At 49.1% G+C, this 13,423-nt stretch overlaps 1 protein-coding gene across 2 annotated transcripts in view; it reads right to left on the bottom strand.

Annotated features, from left to right (window-relative positions):
* Nucleotides 1-13,423, bottom strand: part of BCR (BCR activator of RhoGEF and GTPase) — a 99,130-nt gene that overhangs the window by 18,994 nt on the left and 66,713 nt on the right. For both annotated transcript variants that reach the window (XM_071445602.1, XM_071445603.1), the window contains 8 exons: nt 6,545-6,666; nt 5,173-5,341; nt 3,773-3,892; nt 3,087-3,162; nt 2,562-2,666; nt 1,906-1,980; nt 1,238-1,335; nt 442-573 (listed from right to left, as the gene is read on the bottom strand). In XM_071445602.1, coding sequence (XP_071301703.1) covers nt 442-573; nt 1,238-1,335; nt 1,906-1,980; nt 2,562-2,666; nt 3,087-3,162; nt 3,773-3,892; nt 5,173-5,341; nt 6,545-6,666 — 897 coding nt within the window. The remainder of the gene's footprint in view (nt 1-441; nt 574-1,237; nt 1,336-1,905; nt 1,981-2,561; nt 2,667-3,086; nt 3,163-3,772; nt 3,893-5,172; nt 5,342-6,544; nt 6,667-13,423) is intronic.

Raw genomic sequence — 13,423 nt, 5'->3', positions numbered from 1 at the left:
GGGCATGGCAGTCACTAGGACAGGCAGGCTGTCCCAGGGCCTGGCCAACACATCCATCAACTTCCAGCACACACAGATGGCAGCCTTTGTGCACAGGATTTACAGAGTAGAGAGAATATTCTCCTGTCACAAATGAAGCACCCTCACCAGTGCTCAGGGGCACTTCCTATACAGTGATGTGGAAGTTTTGAAGTTAATGGGCAAATGAGAGATCAAAACAAGCAGCTATTCCATGGAGCAGGCACAGGGCACAAAGCAAGAGGACAAAGCTGCTGATTCCCTGCCTGTGAATCACACTGTGTACCTCACTATCTGAGGGAAAAATCTTCAATGCTGAGACACTCAGAAGGCAGAAAAAACCTCTGTGGTGAACAGCAGGATTCAAAAGTCCTGTGATGTTTTGCAGTAAGGGTATCAGGAATGAGCTGAGCACAGCCTTACCTGGATCTGTCCTTTCCCCATGATGCGATCTGTGCTCTCTCCATCCTCTTTGGTGAGCTTGGTTTTGTTGTAGCACTTTTCATAGCACAGAATCCGCAGTGTCTGGGAGCCCTCCAGCTCAATCTCAAACTCCTGCAGGGCACCAGGAAAGGAAAGAGCAATGGCTGCATCACAACAGGGCACCAGTCTCAGAATAATCAATACAGTCTTTTTAATACTCATCAGAAGAACACTTAAGGGCTGGCCAAAACCTCCTCCCTACTGAAATTGGTCTAGAAATAAGCAGAATTCGTATTTTGTATCTATAAGATGGTCAAATTGGAGACCAAGATGGTTCACTCCTTAGGTTTCACAGGTCTCAGTAAAGCATTATTCAAAGACACAAATTTGCTTTTCTAGAAATTTTGCTCACCAGCAGGTCTGAGTTGGCTGTAAACAGGCAAAATGTCTATGGCTGATTCTTCCCCCTCTCAACAAATAAACAAAACCATCTCCTTCAACATATTTTTACTTGTGTCTTTAAAAAAGTTGTCAAGCATGCATCTGTTTAAAAGATTCAATACTGGACAAGACTCATTTATATCAAATTGTTTGTTTAACTACCACTAATCCAAGAGAAAATCTTCTGCAAGCCCTGACAGCAAAATGAACCTGGCAGAAAAGTGTTTTCTGAGAAGCAGCATGTGCAGCACAAGGGCTGAGCATGCAGCAGCCTCCTTCACTGGCAGGTCTTCTGCCCATCATGTGTTGATGTTTGGCACATGGAACAAGTCACATCAAGAAAAATCAAACCTACCTCGTTCCAGTTGGGCTCTGTGGTGTCTCTGTAAACTCTAGTTTTGGCCTTGTTCACAAAATACCCAAAAGAATCCACCTCTAACGTGCAGTACAAATCTGAGGAGGGGAGACAGGGGAGACAAAAACTTCAAAAAAATATCAACAGTCTCCTAACTTGCAATAATCACTTGCACAAGGTGTCTTCATTTCCATAATCTCTGTATTAGTAACACCATCCCATACAAATCTCATCACCTTGATCAGCCCAGCTGTCCTTAAGAAGCTCTGTCACCTTTTTTGATCCTTCTGTCAAGTCATTCCCCTGAATTTTAACACCACTTTCTTCCCAGCAAAAATTCTGGATGCCAGAGAACACCTTTCATTCTTTCATTGTAAAACAAAATACAGCTGATAGAATTGAGGATAAGGGCTGACTTGTTTCTAATACAGCTGGGTAATCAGCAAACACTGCTTAAAACCTCAAACAGACTAGGTCTAACAATAAATGCTGTGTGCTCAATCCTTGATGCTGATCTTTTTGGGAGTTAAGAGTAGAACTTCCAGCTCCCCAAACACCTCTCCTCCTCACCATCCCCACAGATGCTGCAATCCATGCCCAGCTGTCCCAGCACAGGGCTTATCTACCCCCTATCAGTACCTCCTGTGTGCCCCAGAACTGCAACTCACTTGAGCTTTGCTTGAACCCCGTGGCAGAGTGGACAATGACATTCAGGAATCCATAGAGACCTGGGGATTCATCATCTGTACAAAAGACCCAAGGGATTTTGTTACATTCACAGTAGAGCCAAGAGTGAGAGTGATGAGACTGGTATTACACAGGTTAATGAGCAAAGGGTGAACTGTCCCCAAGAATGGCAGGAGCAAGTAACAACCACTTCAGCAAGACAGGAGACTGTTCCCCAGCTGGCACCTGTGATACCTGCTGGCAGTGGGGGCTTTGACAGTGACAGTTCTAGGATCAGCAAGACAGCATGGAAGAAATTCAAAGGAGAAAAAAATTATAGTGGCTAAGTCAACATTAGCAGATTATGCAGTAATTTAGGATGGCCCCTGACACAATTTTGGCCAACTAGTGTTGTTCCAAAGGATTCTCAGACACAGCTCAAAGCTGTCCCAGGCTAGGACTCCACCAGGCACTCCAATACCTTGCACAACAGCAGCATGCAAGGACCATTTAGTAGTTGATTCATGTATACTGGAGGATGCCTGCAACCAGTAGCAAAAGGGAACAGTAAGAGCAGCTCTAGGGGGAAGCACAAAATCAGCAGGGGGAGAGTTCCACTGCAGCTGCACCACGTGAAAGCAAAACCCAAAGGTCTTACCTTCCTTATTGATGGTGAGGGGAATGTTGTGCACTGTCTGAAGCTTCACACAGGAGTTTGTCAGCATCTGGAGCTCCACTGATGTGAGTGAGAAGCTTTTAAAGCCTGCCAAGGAGATTGCAAGAGGGAGGAGTAAAAATCCCAAGGAGAGGCTGGATGCATGACCCCTCATCCTGGGCACACAGGGACAGAGCTCCCTGGGCACTGCTCAGCAGCAGCACCGAGGTGCTCAGGGCAGTACTGCTGGGGGCATATTCAGTTACTCCTCCAAGCCTCAGGATGCTTCACTGGAAATAGAGGGGTTCTTAGTTCCTTGCAAAGCCAAAACCACCATGCCATAAAAGTAACTAAGTTTATCTTGAATGGAGCCAGTGGAAAGGGTTCAGCTCTTCCCCCTACCTGGAATTGCATTGAGCTCTGATCTCTAGGGTAAATGGGAGAATCTCTACACACATTTACTTACTAACTGCTCTATCTACACATTCCTCACATGATTTGTACCAATGACAGCTGAGGGATACTCACATTTCTTCTGCTGTTCCCGGATATTCTCCCTCCACTCTGCCCTTTCATAGTCTGATGAAATGAGGAATGTGTAACTCTACCCAGGAACACAGAAGAAAACAGGGTATGCATTAGTCTGATGCAGCACTGAGGGCAGGGCCTGCCTGCTCCCACCCTCCCCCTGTGCACATTGCTGGACAGACTGTTCTGCTGGCACTCCTGCCACTTATCCTGCATCACATCTCTGTCAGGGCAGGCTGGGCTCTGGCAGTGTGCCCACAGTACCAACATGGACACTCAGAGCTCACAGAGCCCCACCCTGCCAAGGGCAGCTGTGGCCCTGCAGCAGCTCCCATGGCAGCTCATGCTATTCCTCACAACAGGAATTCAGCTGCACCAGGAATGCCAAAAGCCTCCAGCACAGGCCTAGACACCAATGAAGCAGTGACATGCTGCACCAGGACTGGTGCTGAGACAGAGGATTCATTTCTATGGTTATTTCTTAAATGCCAGTCTTGAATGCAAATTAATCACAGCCTTATAGGATGCCATCAAAACCTTTGGCACAGCAAGGGTGAGGTGGCTGCTGCTTGGGAAGTGCTTTGAGGACACACAGTAGAGGCCACAGAGCCCTCACTGTGCAGGAGCACGTGCAGACACAGACACAAGCCCCAGGATCCCTGGCCCTGAGGCCATGGCGCTCTCACCTTGCCATTGCGATTGTGCACGCGGAAGGCCATGTTGGGGGACATCAGCAGGAGGAGGGATTCCTGCTCTGACAGCTTCTTTTTCAACCTCTCAATGACCTTGCTGCCTTTATTGGCTCTCTGAAGGGTGTAGGAGAGAGGGAGCAGAGGACATGGGTTATTCTTCAAATCTGCCCTCATTTACACAAACTGCTATTTTGAAATCCACAGTGTCTACCCTGTGAGTAGGTAAATGGCCCCAGAGCAGAAGAAATGCTGTCAATAGGATCCACAGGACTCCCAGCTGCTCAGAAGGGTGTTTTTGCACTATCTCTACACATGGATGGGGCACTGTTCCCTGATTCCAGCTGTCCCAGCTGAAGTGCAGAGGTGTGTGGCCACTGTCCCAGCTGTACCCTGTATTTTCTGTTCCAGAGGCTGCAGTAGCATCATGTCACTGGGCAGCCATAGCACTGCCAGGTCCTCCAAGTGTCCTTAACTAAGGAGACTCTAAGGAACTTCTGTAGAAGCTGCACAGAACTCTCCCACTCACCACCCGCTGATCCATTTTCATCAGAAGTCTGCTAAAAGTCTGGTTTTTCCTGGATAAAATCCATTACCAAACCCAGCCATGTGTATTATTTAGCACTGATGCATCAAAGCACGAACCTTAGACACCTGCAGCTTGAGTAAACAGCTTCCACAATTCTTCCTAATACCTTACTTTTTCCAGGAAGCCCTCTTTGAAAGCCAGCCAGGGCTGTGAGGCAGAAGCATGTTCTTTGGAAATGTGGGGAATAACCTTCCCACAGCACGATCAATGTTACTCATATCCTGCCCTACATACCAACAGTGTTCAAACTCTTATTTCTCTTTTAGGCTCCAGGAAGGTTTGGGATCTAACAGCTCTCAGAAGACAGATCTTGCAAGCAAAGAGAAGCCTGGGCCAGAGACACCATGTCCATGTCTGGCTGTCAGCATAATTGCTGCTTTCTATGCATTTGCTGCTGCTTTGACATCAGTGAAGTAGGAAAAAGCTTCAAAGGCATAACTGAGCCTGCTAAAATTCAAGAGTATATGGCTTCTGACCAAAAATCACTGGCAGGATCACAATTTAACAGCCAGAAATTGGCAAATAACACTCCCAGTCCTTTTCATGTCTGCAGCATAAGATCCCTGCCCTCCACATGGATACTCATAGGAATAGAGGAGCTGCTGGGTACAACCACAGGGTCCTTTTGTCTCTGCCTCCTCACAGGGCAGGATCAGCCAGGCTGTGCACTCAGATGAGCAAAGCCCCTGCTGAACAGCCTGCTGCAGCCTGGCTCCCCACCCTGTGCAGCCCTGGGAGAGCTGCCCCCAGCACCTCCTCTGAGCACACATCTGTGTCTGCATTGCCCTGGAGTGCTCAACTCCTTTACCTTTTCCCGCTGGATGTCGTTCTTGATCTGGGATATCTTGATCTTCATGGCATCCAGCTCCTCATCAGGTACCAGTGGGATATTGGGCACTGCCTCAGACTCATCCACCATTTGGAAACTGAGGTCAGTGAGAGGAATGTACCATTTGCAGTCATACTGTTGGCTTTTTCTGAAAGGCAGGAGGTCCAAACCTTTTACTGCTACTGGTGTTTGGCAACACCCAGTCCTTCCCACAAGCTCTCCCCTGCTATAGTGCAGAAGATGCAGATACTGGCCCAACTTTACTGTGATTCCCATATGGAAAAAGTCTGGCAACAGGTTGCTTTTCAGCAAGACAGCCTAGCAGGGCCAGTAGCTGGTACAGCACATAAAAAGGCAACTCATTTTGTTATCTAGTTCTCTTCATCCTAAGGAACCACCACATCCATCTCCTGCAGACAATTTTGGTCCTGTGTGCTCTCTCTTTGCAGCCTCTGGTGTGGCAAAGCTCTAAAGCTGTGCCACACCTGTGACCTGGTGGCCCCCTGGGATCTGAACCTGAGCCTCTCATGACCAAGCTGGGGTCAAGCTGGGGCAGATGAGCCAATGCATATAAACCTCTGTGTAATCCAGCCAGGGAAACTACAGCTCATAGCTGCCATTCTCCAGGGATTTCACCAGGATAAGCAGCACTTTTTTAATGTTTCATGTCATTTATTCCCTCTTACTGTGCTGTCAGGAACCTCCACTCTTGGGAATGTCCCACTTTTTTGAAGGTTCATTCCTCACAAGCACATGCAGACATAACTTTTTTGCTTGAGGAGGGCAAGAAGATAAGAGATGTCTCCCCAAGAAAAACATTTACCAAATGAGGAGAAGCCCTGTTTGAGGCAAGTGCATTGGCAATGGTTCCTCCCCCCTCACATGTGAAAACTGTCAGCAAAACTGCTTTAATAACTGCACTTTGGGCTTGACACATAGTCTGTTTACTGCACTTTGCCATTTTTCTGTAAAACTGTTAACAGACTGTAGCTGCAAAGCCAAAATTAACAACCCTAGTCATAAAAACAAGTGAAGAATGTCACCTATTAAAAGAAAGGGCAAACAGAAAAATGATTGACATTTGTCCAGAATGCCAGCAGCTACAACATATCCTGCTCTCATAGGTAGGCTCAGGGCAGGGATAGGAGGAATTACTTTTCCTGAGGGGTCAGGACTTAGGATCTCATACAGTAAACATTCCTATCTTGCTGATCATTTCTTATCTAACTACTTCTTGTGCATGATGGTTACCCAGGCCTGGGGTATCCATATGCAGCTAACACTTCAGGCTAAGCCCAGGATCCTGTTGCAGCCGAGGTGCAAAGCACGAAGTCCAAAAGGAAACTCTCACCCTCCAATCTGCTTCTTGAGCTTGGCACACAGGAAGAGGTCAGTGAAAAGAAAGACGTGGCGCAGCTTGCGAGCCCCTTCCACCAGCTCCACCATGAAACTGTCCTTCAGCAGCTGCCGGTGCTGGGGAGAAAACAGGAGAATTGCTCCAGTGCAATACCAGCTCCAAATAATGCTCCAGTGCAATACCAGCTCCAAATAACGTTCCAGTGCAATACCAGCTCCAAATAATGCTCCAGTGCAATACCAGCTCCAAATAATGCTCCAGTGCAATACCAGTTCCAAATCTGGCACTGGGGCAACACAGTCCTTAAACTCGACTCCTACCAGAGCAAATTCAGTACATTTGTCGAACTCAGAAAAATGAAAAAGCCTCTGAAATACTCCTTGCTGTCCATTCTGCCCCCTTCTGCAGCCCTCTCTCCAAAGGCAGAAAGAGCCATGCATCTTCTCCCCACCCTGATGCTGGCTCAGACTTCGGGCTTCTCTCCATCACCTGTTCCTGAGCCCAAGTGCAGTTTGCTGTGAGTCACTGCCCAGCTCCAGAGTCCCCGAATCCCTGCCAGGGGATCGTCCCCTCCCGAGCCAGCAGAGAGCAGCACACACCGCTTCTCCCAGAGCCACTTCTCCCAGAGCCGCTTCTCTCAGTCACCTCCCAGCCTCTGCAGCAGCTTCAGCCACCCCAGCAGGGACAGCAAAGCTCTCCTCGACCCCTTCTCTCCCTTTCACAGAACGACTTTGTCAACATTAACAGCTGAACGCCACGGCTGCTTCTTCATTACAAGTGCTGTTAAGGGATAATTCCTGAACATGTCTATCTGGTAAAGTTCTCAGGAGTCCCTTATCAGCCTTTGCTTTAAAAGGACCATCTGGATGTACCCTCACCACATGCCTATTGGAATCTTCTTTATATATCATATAAAGATTCCCCAAACCTAGAAGATGCAAAGAAGCTGCACAACTCTGATGCCTTTAATCCTGCTTCTAGTTCCACGGAGTTTAACAGCCTCCCAAAGAAGGGGCACACACTGGTAGGCAGAACATTGCTTTCCTCATTTCCTTATGGGGGAGGGGTGGGACAGATGCCTCCATAGTTAAAAGCCCAAAAGGCTGGAATGCTGGCATGTAGACAGGTGGCTGTGTGCTCCTTCCAGTGACCACCACAGCAGTTTGATGCCCTGCTCTGTGCTCAGGTCCTCCACTGTGCTGTCAGGATCAGCAGGACTCAGTGAACACCTGGAACAGATACTTCCCACTGATTTTTAAGCAGAAGTCAGGGCATTCAGCTCTGGGCAGGCTTTATTTCCACCAATGTGTATAACTGTCAGTGTTGCCTCACTTCACAGCCAGTACAAGCAGGAACCATCAGCTTCCCCACACGTGCTAAGGAATGCTAAGGAACTCTTCCCTGACCTGTACTTCCTTTGCTATTCCAGCCAAGAGGATGCTCCTCTGAGTGACATATCAGACACCCCACATCTGCCAAGACAGTGCTGTGGCTGGAGACAGCAGAGTTCTGCTGACCCTGCCCAGGGCTCACCAGCACCTCCCCAGCTGCCTCACTGCCAGCCTTGCCCAGCCCCATGGTCAGGACCCCCACACTGACACACACACAAAGGTCTCCAGGGGCAGCACCACGAGAGCAGCTCCCCTGGGCAAGGTCAGGACACCCTCACCACAAGTGGTGCCTCCATTTCTCAGGTGATGCCCCTAGGTTCTGTTTGTTGTGTGATTTAACAAACCCTGAACGTGTTCCCTGCCAAGGGTGTGGGAGTGCAAACCCCCACACTGCCTCTCCTCCTGCCCACCATTCTTCCCATCTTGGCTCTCCAAAATTAAAACAAACCACATCAGTCCTGAGCCTAGCAGGCATCATGGCAAGGAACACATGACAAAGAAATGCCCTTGCAGACATAATTTTTTTTCCACAGTCTGTCCCACAGTACCCTACACTTCCTGACAGGAATTAGGAGCTGCATTTTCCTGTCTGCAGCTACAAGAGCACCACAGCTACCTGCAAAAGCACATGGAGCAGTGTCAGCAGCTCGTCTTGGTGCTCCCTTCCATTACACAAAGGTCCTGGAAATCTGTGAGCACAGCAGCAAAAGCTGCACCTCTCCCAGAGCTGCAGGAAGCAAGGCTGCTCCCTGACAGACTGCTGCACCATCTCTGGGCAGGACTCTGGGGAGATCTGGCATCCAGCAGTGATTCAGCTCACAAAGGCCTGTACATATGTTAGTGTTTATTTTTAGGTGGGTGTGATCGTCCTGGCTTCTTCTCAGTGTTTTTGGAGAGAAGTCCTGCCTGCACTCCTGCTTTTGCTGCTGATGGGCACTTGAGCACGCCTTCCCCTCCTGCCTGGGAGAGCAAGCTCCAGACAGGAAACTAGAAACACTGAGCTTGGAAAATAAATAAACAAACAGGAGGAGGTACGTTGTCAGTAGCACAAGAACACTCTCCACTCCTGCAAAGAGTTTCATTTGGGAGCAATAATAATAAGCAGGGAAAGATATTTTCTGAGCAAGCCAAACCCCTGATCTCAGGTTTCTAGATCTGATGCATATTAATTACACTGCAAATCAGCTCAGCTCCTCTGGAGCAATGAGAATAGCTGCTTGCTGCCAGCTCAACCTCTGCTCATTGTTCGTAGGTGTAAAGATGTTCTCAGAGCTTATTCATCTCTGCTCCCCAGCAGGAGGTGGCACTGTCCTTTCCCTGCCTGGCACTGACAGGGCACAGTCCTGGCCTGACCTGGCTGCCTCTGCCAGGCACTGGCAGTGTGTGAGATGAGCCAGGGCCCCAGCCCAGCACCCTGCTGAGAGCACATCTCCCCCAAACCCGAGCAGAAAGCTCAGCCAGTCCATGCCAAATGACCCAACAACCTCCTCATTCCCATCTGGGGCTGAGGTGGCACTGAGTTTATGTGGGTTAGCACTCCTGGGAACCAAATCCTATCACTGACATAGACACAGAGCAACCCTGAGGCAGCAAAAATCCCACAAAGAGAGTTGGTGGAAGAGGACAAGCCTGTACTTCCTAAGCTTGGCTGGAAGAGAAGGAAAGAAGTGAAAGAGATTTATTCCAGTCAGTCAGAGAGAAACATGGAGCTTCCCAGAAGCCTTCATTCTTCTTCTCTCCTTGCTCATGGGAGTTAGTTGGGAAGGTGTCCCTCAGCAAGCAGCAGGGGTGAACTGCCAAAAGAGCAACCAAGCATCTGGGGAGGAGAGTACAGGAGAAAACATTTGTGGATCAAGTCAGGAAATCTCTGCTCACTCACTACCAGCTTTTCTTGGAAAAGAGAACTTTCATTAGGGCTGGGTAAAGCAGGCATGCCCCAGGCTGCTCAGCATCCGTGGAGCTGAGGAGGGGCACTTCCAGCAAAGGGGCACATCCTTTGCTGCACATGAGTCATCTTGTGGGAGGTTCAGCAGGTCAGAGGGAAACAATCAAAGGATTTCCCAATGGCTTACCAGATCCAAACCCCACAGTGTGGGAGCAAAGGGCACCTTCCTGGACCTCCTGACATGAGTCAGCCCATCCTCTCCCACCCTGGGGGAGCCAGCAGCCCCCTCAGACAGGGCTTGTGCCACCTCAGCTCTGCAGTTTTGGAACCAAGACTTTGGTCAACTCCTCCCACCCAGGGCCACCAACAGCTACTCCTTTAGTGGCTCCTGTTAAATGGGGTCTCCTGAAACACAAGGGTTTTTGGATGTGAGCCTGCTGTACTGACATATAATAGCTCATGTGGGAAACCATCACTCTACCCAGAGTTACTCTGTTTGATAAAGTAACCAAAGGTGCTAAAGGTTTCCTAAAATACTCTGAAATAACACTGGCTACAGAAAGACCAAATAAACATCCAAGGGAACATAAGATTAGGGTGATAGGGTGACAGTGGCAGGAAAGTGGCAGAGTGACCCCCTCTCTTCCACAGACACCCCCCAAGTCTGGCAGGTGTCCAGCACAGGAGCTCAGCTCAGCTTCAGAAGGATGTTCCAGGAATTGTGGGAGAAAAGTCTTGATAATAGAGTGAATTAGGACCATCTTTAATCTCTCACACAAGGTCTGTGCTGTTAACTTCAGTGGCTCTTGCAAAGCTCCTGTACTGGTGCATTATAAGTTCCACATCCCTTTTCCAGGCCCTGCTTTTCTTTGCATGTTTTCATCTGCTTCTTCTCCCACCCACCTCAGTGCTCTGAACAAAAGAGCTCTCCCTGTACCTTTCCCAGAGCTTGGTTATCCTCTTTGGATTGCCTATTGCTGTCCTCCTCCTCCTCTTACCTCTGTCACTGAGCATCTTCCCCTCCTCTGCTACCAAGCTCACGACTACCTGTGTGCTCATCTATTCATCCTACAGTGTTTTTGTGCTGTTTGCATATGATAAATCCTGCTGCTGTCACAGACTGATTAACTCCAGGAAGTGTGGCCAGCTTGTCTGAGGCACATGACAAAAAGTGGAATTAAAAAACCTACTCAAGCAGCCCCACAGCTGCACAAAAGGCCACCTCCCCACTTGTGTGCTGAGGAAGGAGCTCATCCCATGTGCTGACAGCAGAGGCCTGCAGCGTGCGTGGGTGAGAGCCCCAGGAAGGGCTGGGACATGTGTGAGGCACAGGGAGGAGGGGAAAACCAGGAGATGGGTATTGGCACATGGCAGTGAGGAAGAGGTGGTTTGGCTTTCTGCAGAGCGTAGGAAGAAAATGATTCCTCGTGTGTGTAAGTGTGTTGCAAGAGCAGCACTGCAAAAATAAAAAAAAAAAAGGGATGCTCTGCCTAGGGAGTTAAACTGGCTGCTCTTTGAGCATTTTAATGGCCTCTCTTTCTCCTTCCCAAAGCTCCTGTCACCAGGAGCTCTCTGGCTCCAGCTGTAAGACAGAGTGTGAAGCAGCCAAGATAATTTCTGAGGGCTCTATTGCCAACATCTGCCCAAGGCCTCCAGGAGCAGTAGGCACCAGGCCCCACGCTGTGCATGGCTGTGTCCAAGCTTCACTTCCAGCTCTTCAAAGGCTTCAGTTTGCACTTCTGCTCCCTTGCACACGTCCCTTGTGCTTTCCCTTCTCTAGCACACTTGGTCCTCTGCAAAGTCAAACAGAAGCCTAAGGCAATGCTAGCCAGTCCCTTGACTGCAGTTTAAAACCAGATTTAGAAACAGCAGAGCAGCTTGCCAAGCAGCCTCTCCTCTCCAGGGCAAGGACAAAGGTGTACAGTAGCACAAGCAGATCTGTGATGTGATCTACTGGGCTTGTTCCCAAAAATGCTGTCAGCTCCCCTGTGTCTGGACTGGTGCTGATGAGACCAGACATGAAGCCACTCAGCCAGCAGTCACCCAAAACTCCAGGCTCCTTTCCTCTGTGCTGCTGTGGGATCACACAAACATCAGCATGAACACTTCAGAGAGGGTGGGAGAGCATGGCCCAGGCAAGGCAGAGTGGCAGCCACCACACTCAGGCTGGTCTGAACTGCCCTGCAACAACACTCTGCAAAGAGCACGAGAGGAGCAGCAGTCAGGAAAGGGACCACCAAGTGAACTCTGCAATTTTTTGCTGTTTCATTAATTCCTGCTTTGCACAAATGCACTGAATTAGCTGGAAACACCAGCCTTGACCTCTGGCAGGCCAAGACACAAGCACTACAGTCATTTGCATCTGGGCTTAGCTGAAAAAAACCCAACATGCAGTACCTAGAGCTGCTCTGTTAATAAGCCTAGAGAAGGTTATTACTGCCCTCCTGCACATAACAGTGGCACATCCTTCATCCCAATGCATTTGTTTTCCTTCTTCCCCAAGGCACCATCCCCAGCAGAACCTTAACCTCATTCCTTATTTAAACCAAGACAACAGTGGTGCAGAAGGATCAGCAGTGACAAGAAGATGCCTCTTCCATGCCCCCAAGGGCTGGGTGACTCTCCACCACTCACAAGGCACAAAGTACAGGGCTACTTAGATTCCCTCCCCCTCCATGCATTTGCTTGGTTCTTTGGAGGGTTAGCAAAGTGGGTATCTGTAGATAATTCATTAAAAAAATTGTAAAAAAGGTAAAACAATGAAAGTAGAAAGAGGGGATGAAAATAAGGGAGCAGGAGAATGTAGTGGACCAAGGTGAATGGAAACAGACCCCAAAGGCCAGAGATGCCCCCCTGGCTCCCCTGTGTTGCCAGGCTGGGGCTGAGGCTCTGCTGGCTCCTCTGTACCGTGGCCCTCAGCAAAGTCTGCTGCAGTCAGCAAGGACCCAACTCTGTTCACAGGCTCCCTGCACCAACCTTGCCTTCCCTGCTGCAGCTCTTTCTGGCCCTCTGGGCAGGGATTTTACTCCCTTTGTTCCCATCTCTTTGCGCTACCTGAAATACTCATCCAGCCCAGCAAATCACAGAAAGCTCCCAGTTCCTATGCATAGGTCTAGATCAGAACAAAGCCTCTGGAGCTCAGCAGAACTGGGGGGCTGGAGTGCAGGCTGGACACCTGGCAGCACACAGGGAGCCCAGCAGGCAGGGCAGGCTGAGTCACTGCTCCCAAGGCAGGGAATCACCTCTGCAAAACAGAACAACTCTGTGCTGATGAGCCTGTACTCTCTCCTGACCTGCACTCCCCTCCTTAGCAGCCTGTCACTAGGGAGATTAACAACTGGCTGCTTTCCCCCAGTTCAAAGCAATCCTGAAAAAAAGAGCTGGAGCAAGAGGCTGGCAAAGGAGATTTGATTCCTCCCCACAATACACTCAAAAGGAAAAAATATTCCACATAAAAGGCAAGGACTGTGAAAAAAGATAACTGAGATCAGCACCTAAGCAATACATGAGAGGAAAAGGCTATTTTACCCTCCTTCCTTTCCACCAAGGAAACTTCAATGGGAGGAAGACAAATAATGAAAAAAGCCATCAAAGCAA

This window comes from Agelaius tricolor, unplaced genomic scaffold, assembly GCF_023055355.1.
Source record: "Agelaius tricolor isolate 1412-34295 unplaced genomic scaffold, bAgeTri1.0.p SCAF_20, whole genome shotgun sequence".
NCBI lineage: Eukaryota > Metazoa > Chordata > Aves > Passeriformes > Icteridae > Agelaius > Agelaius tricolor.
This window is presented reverse-complemented; position numbering and strand designations above follow the sequence as displayed.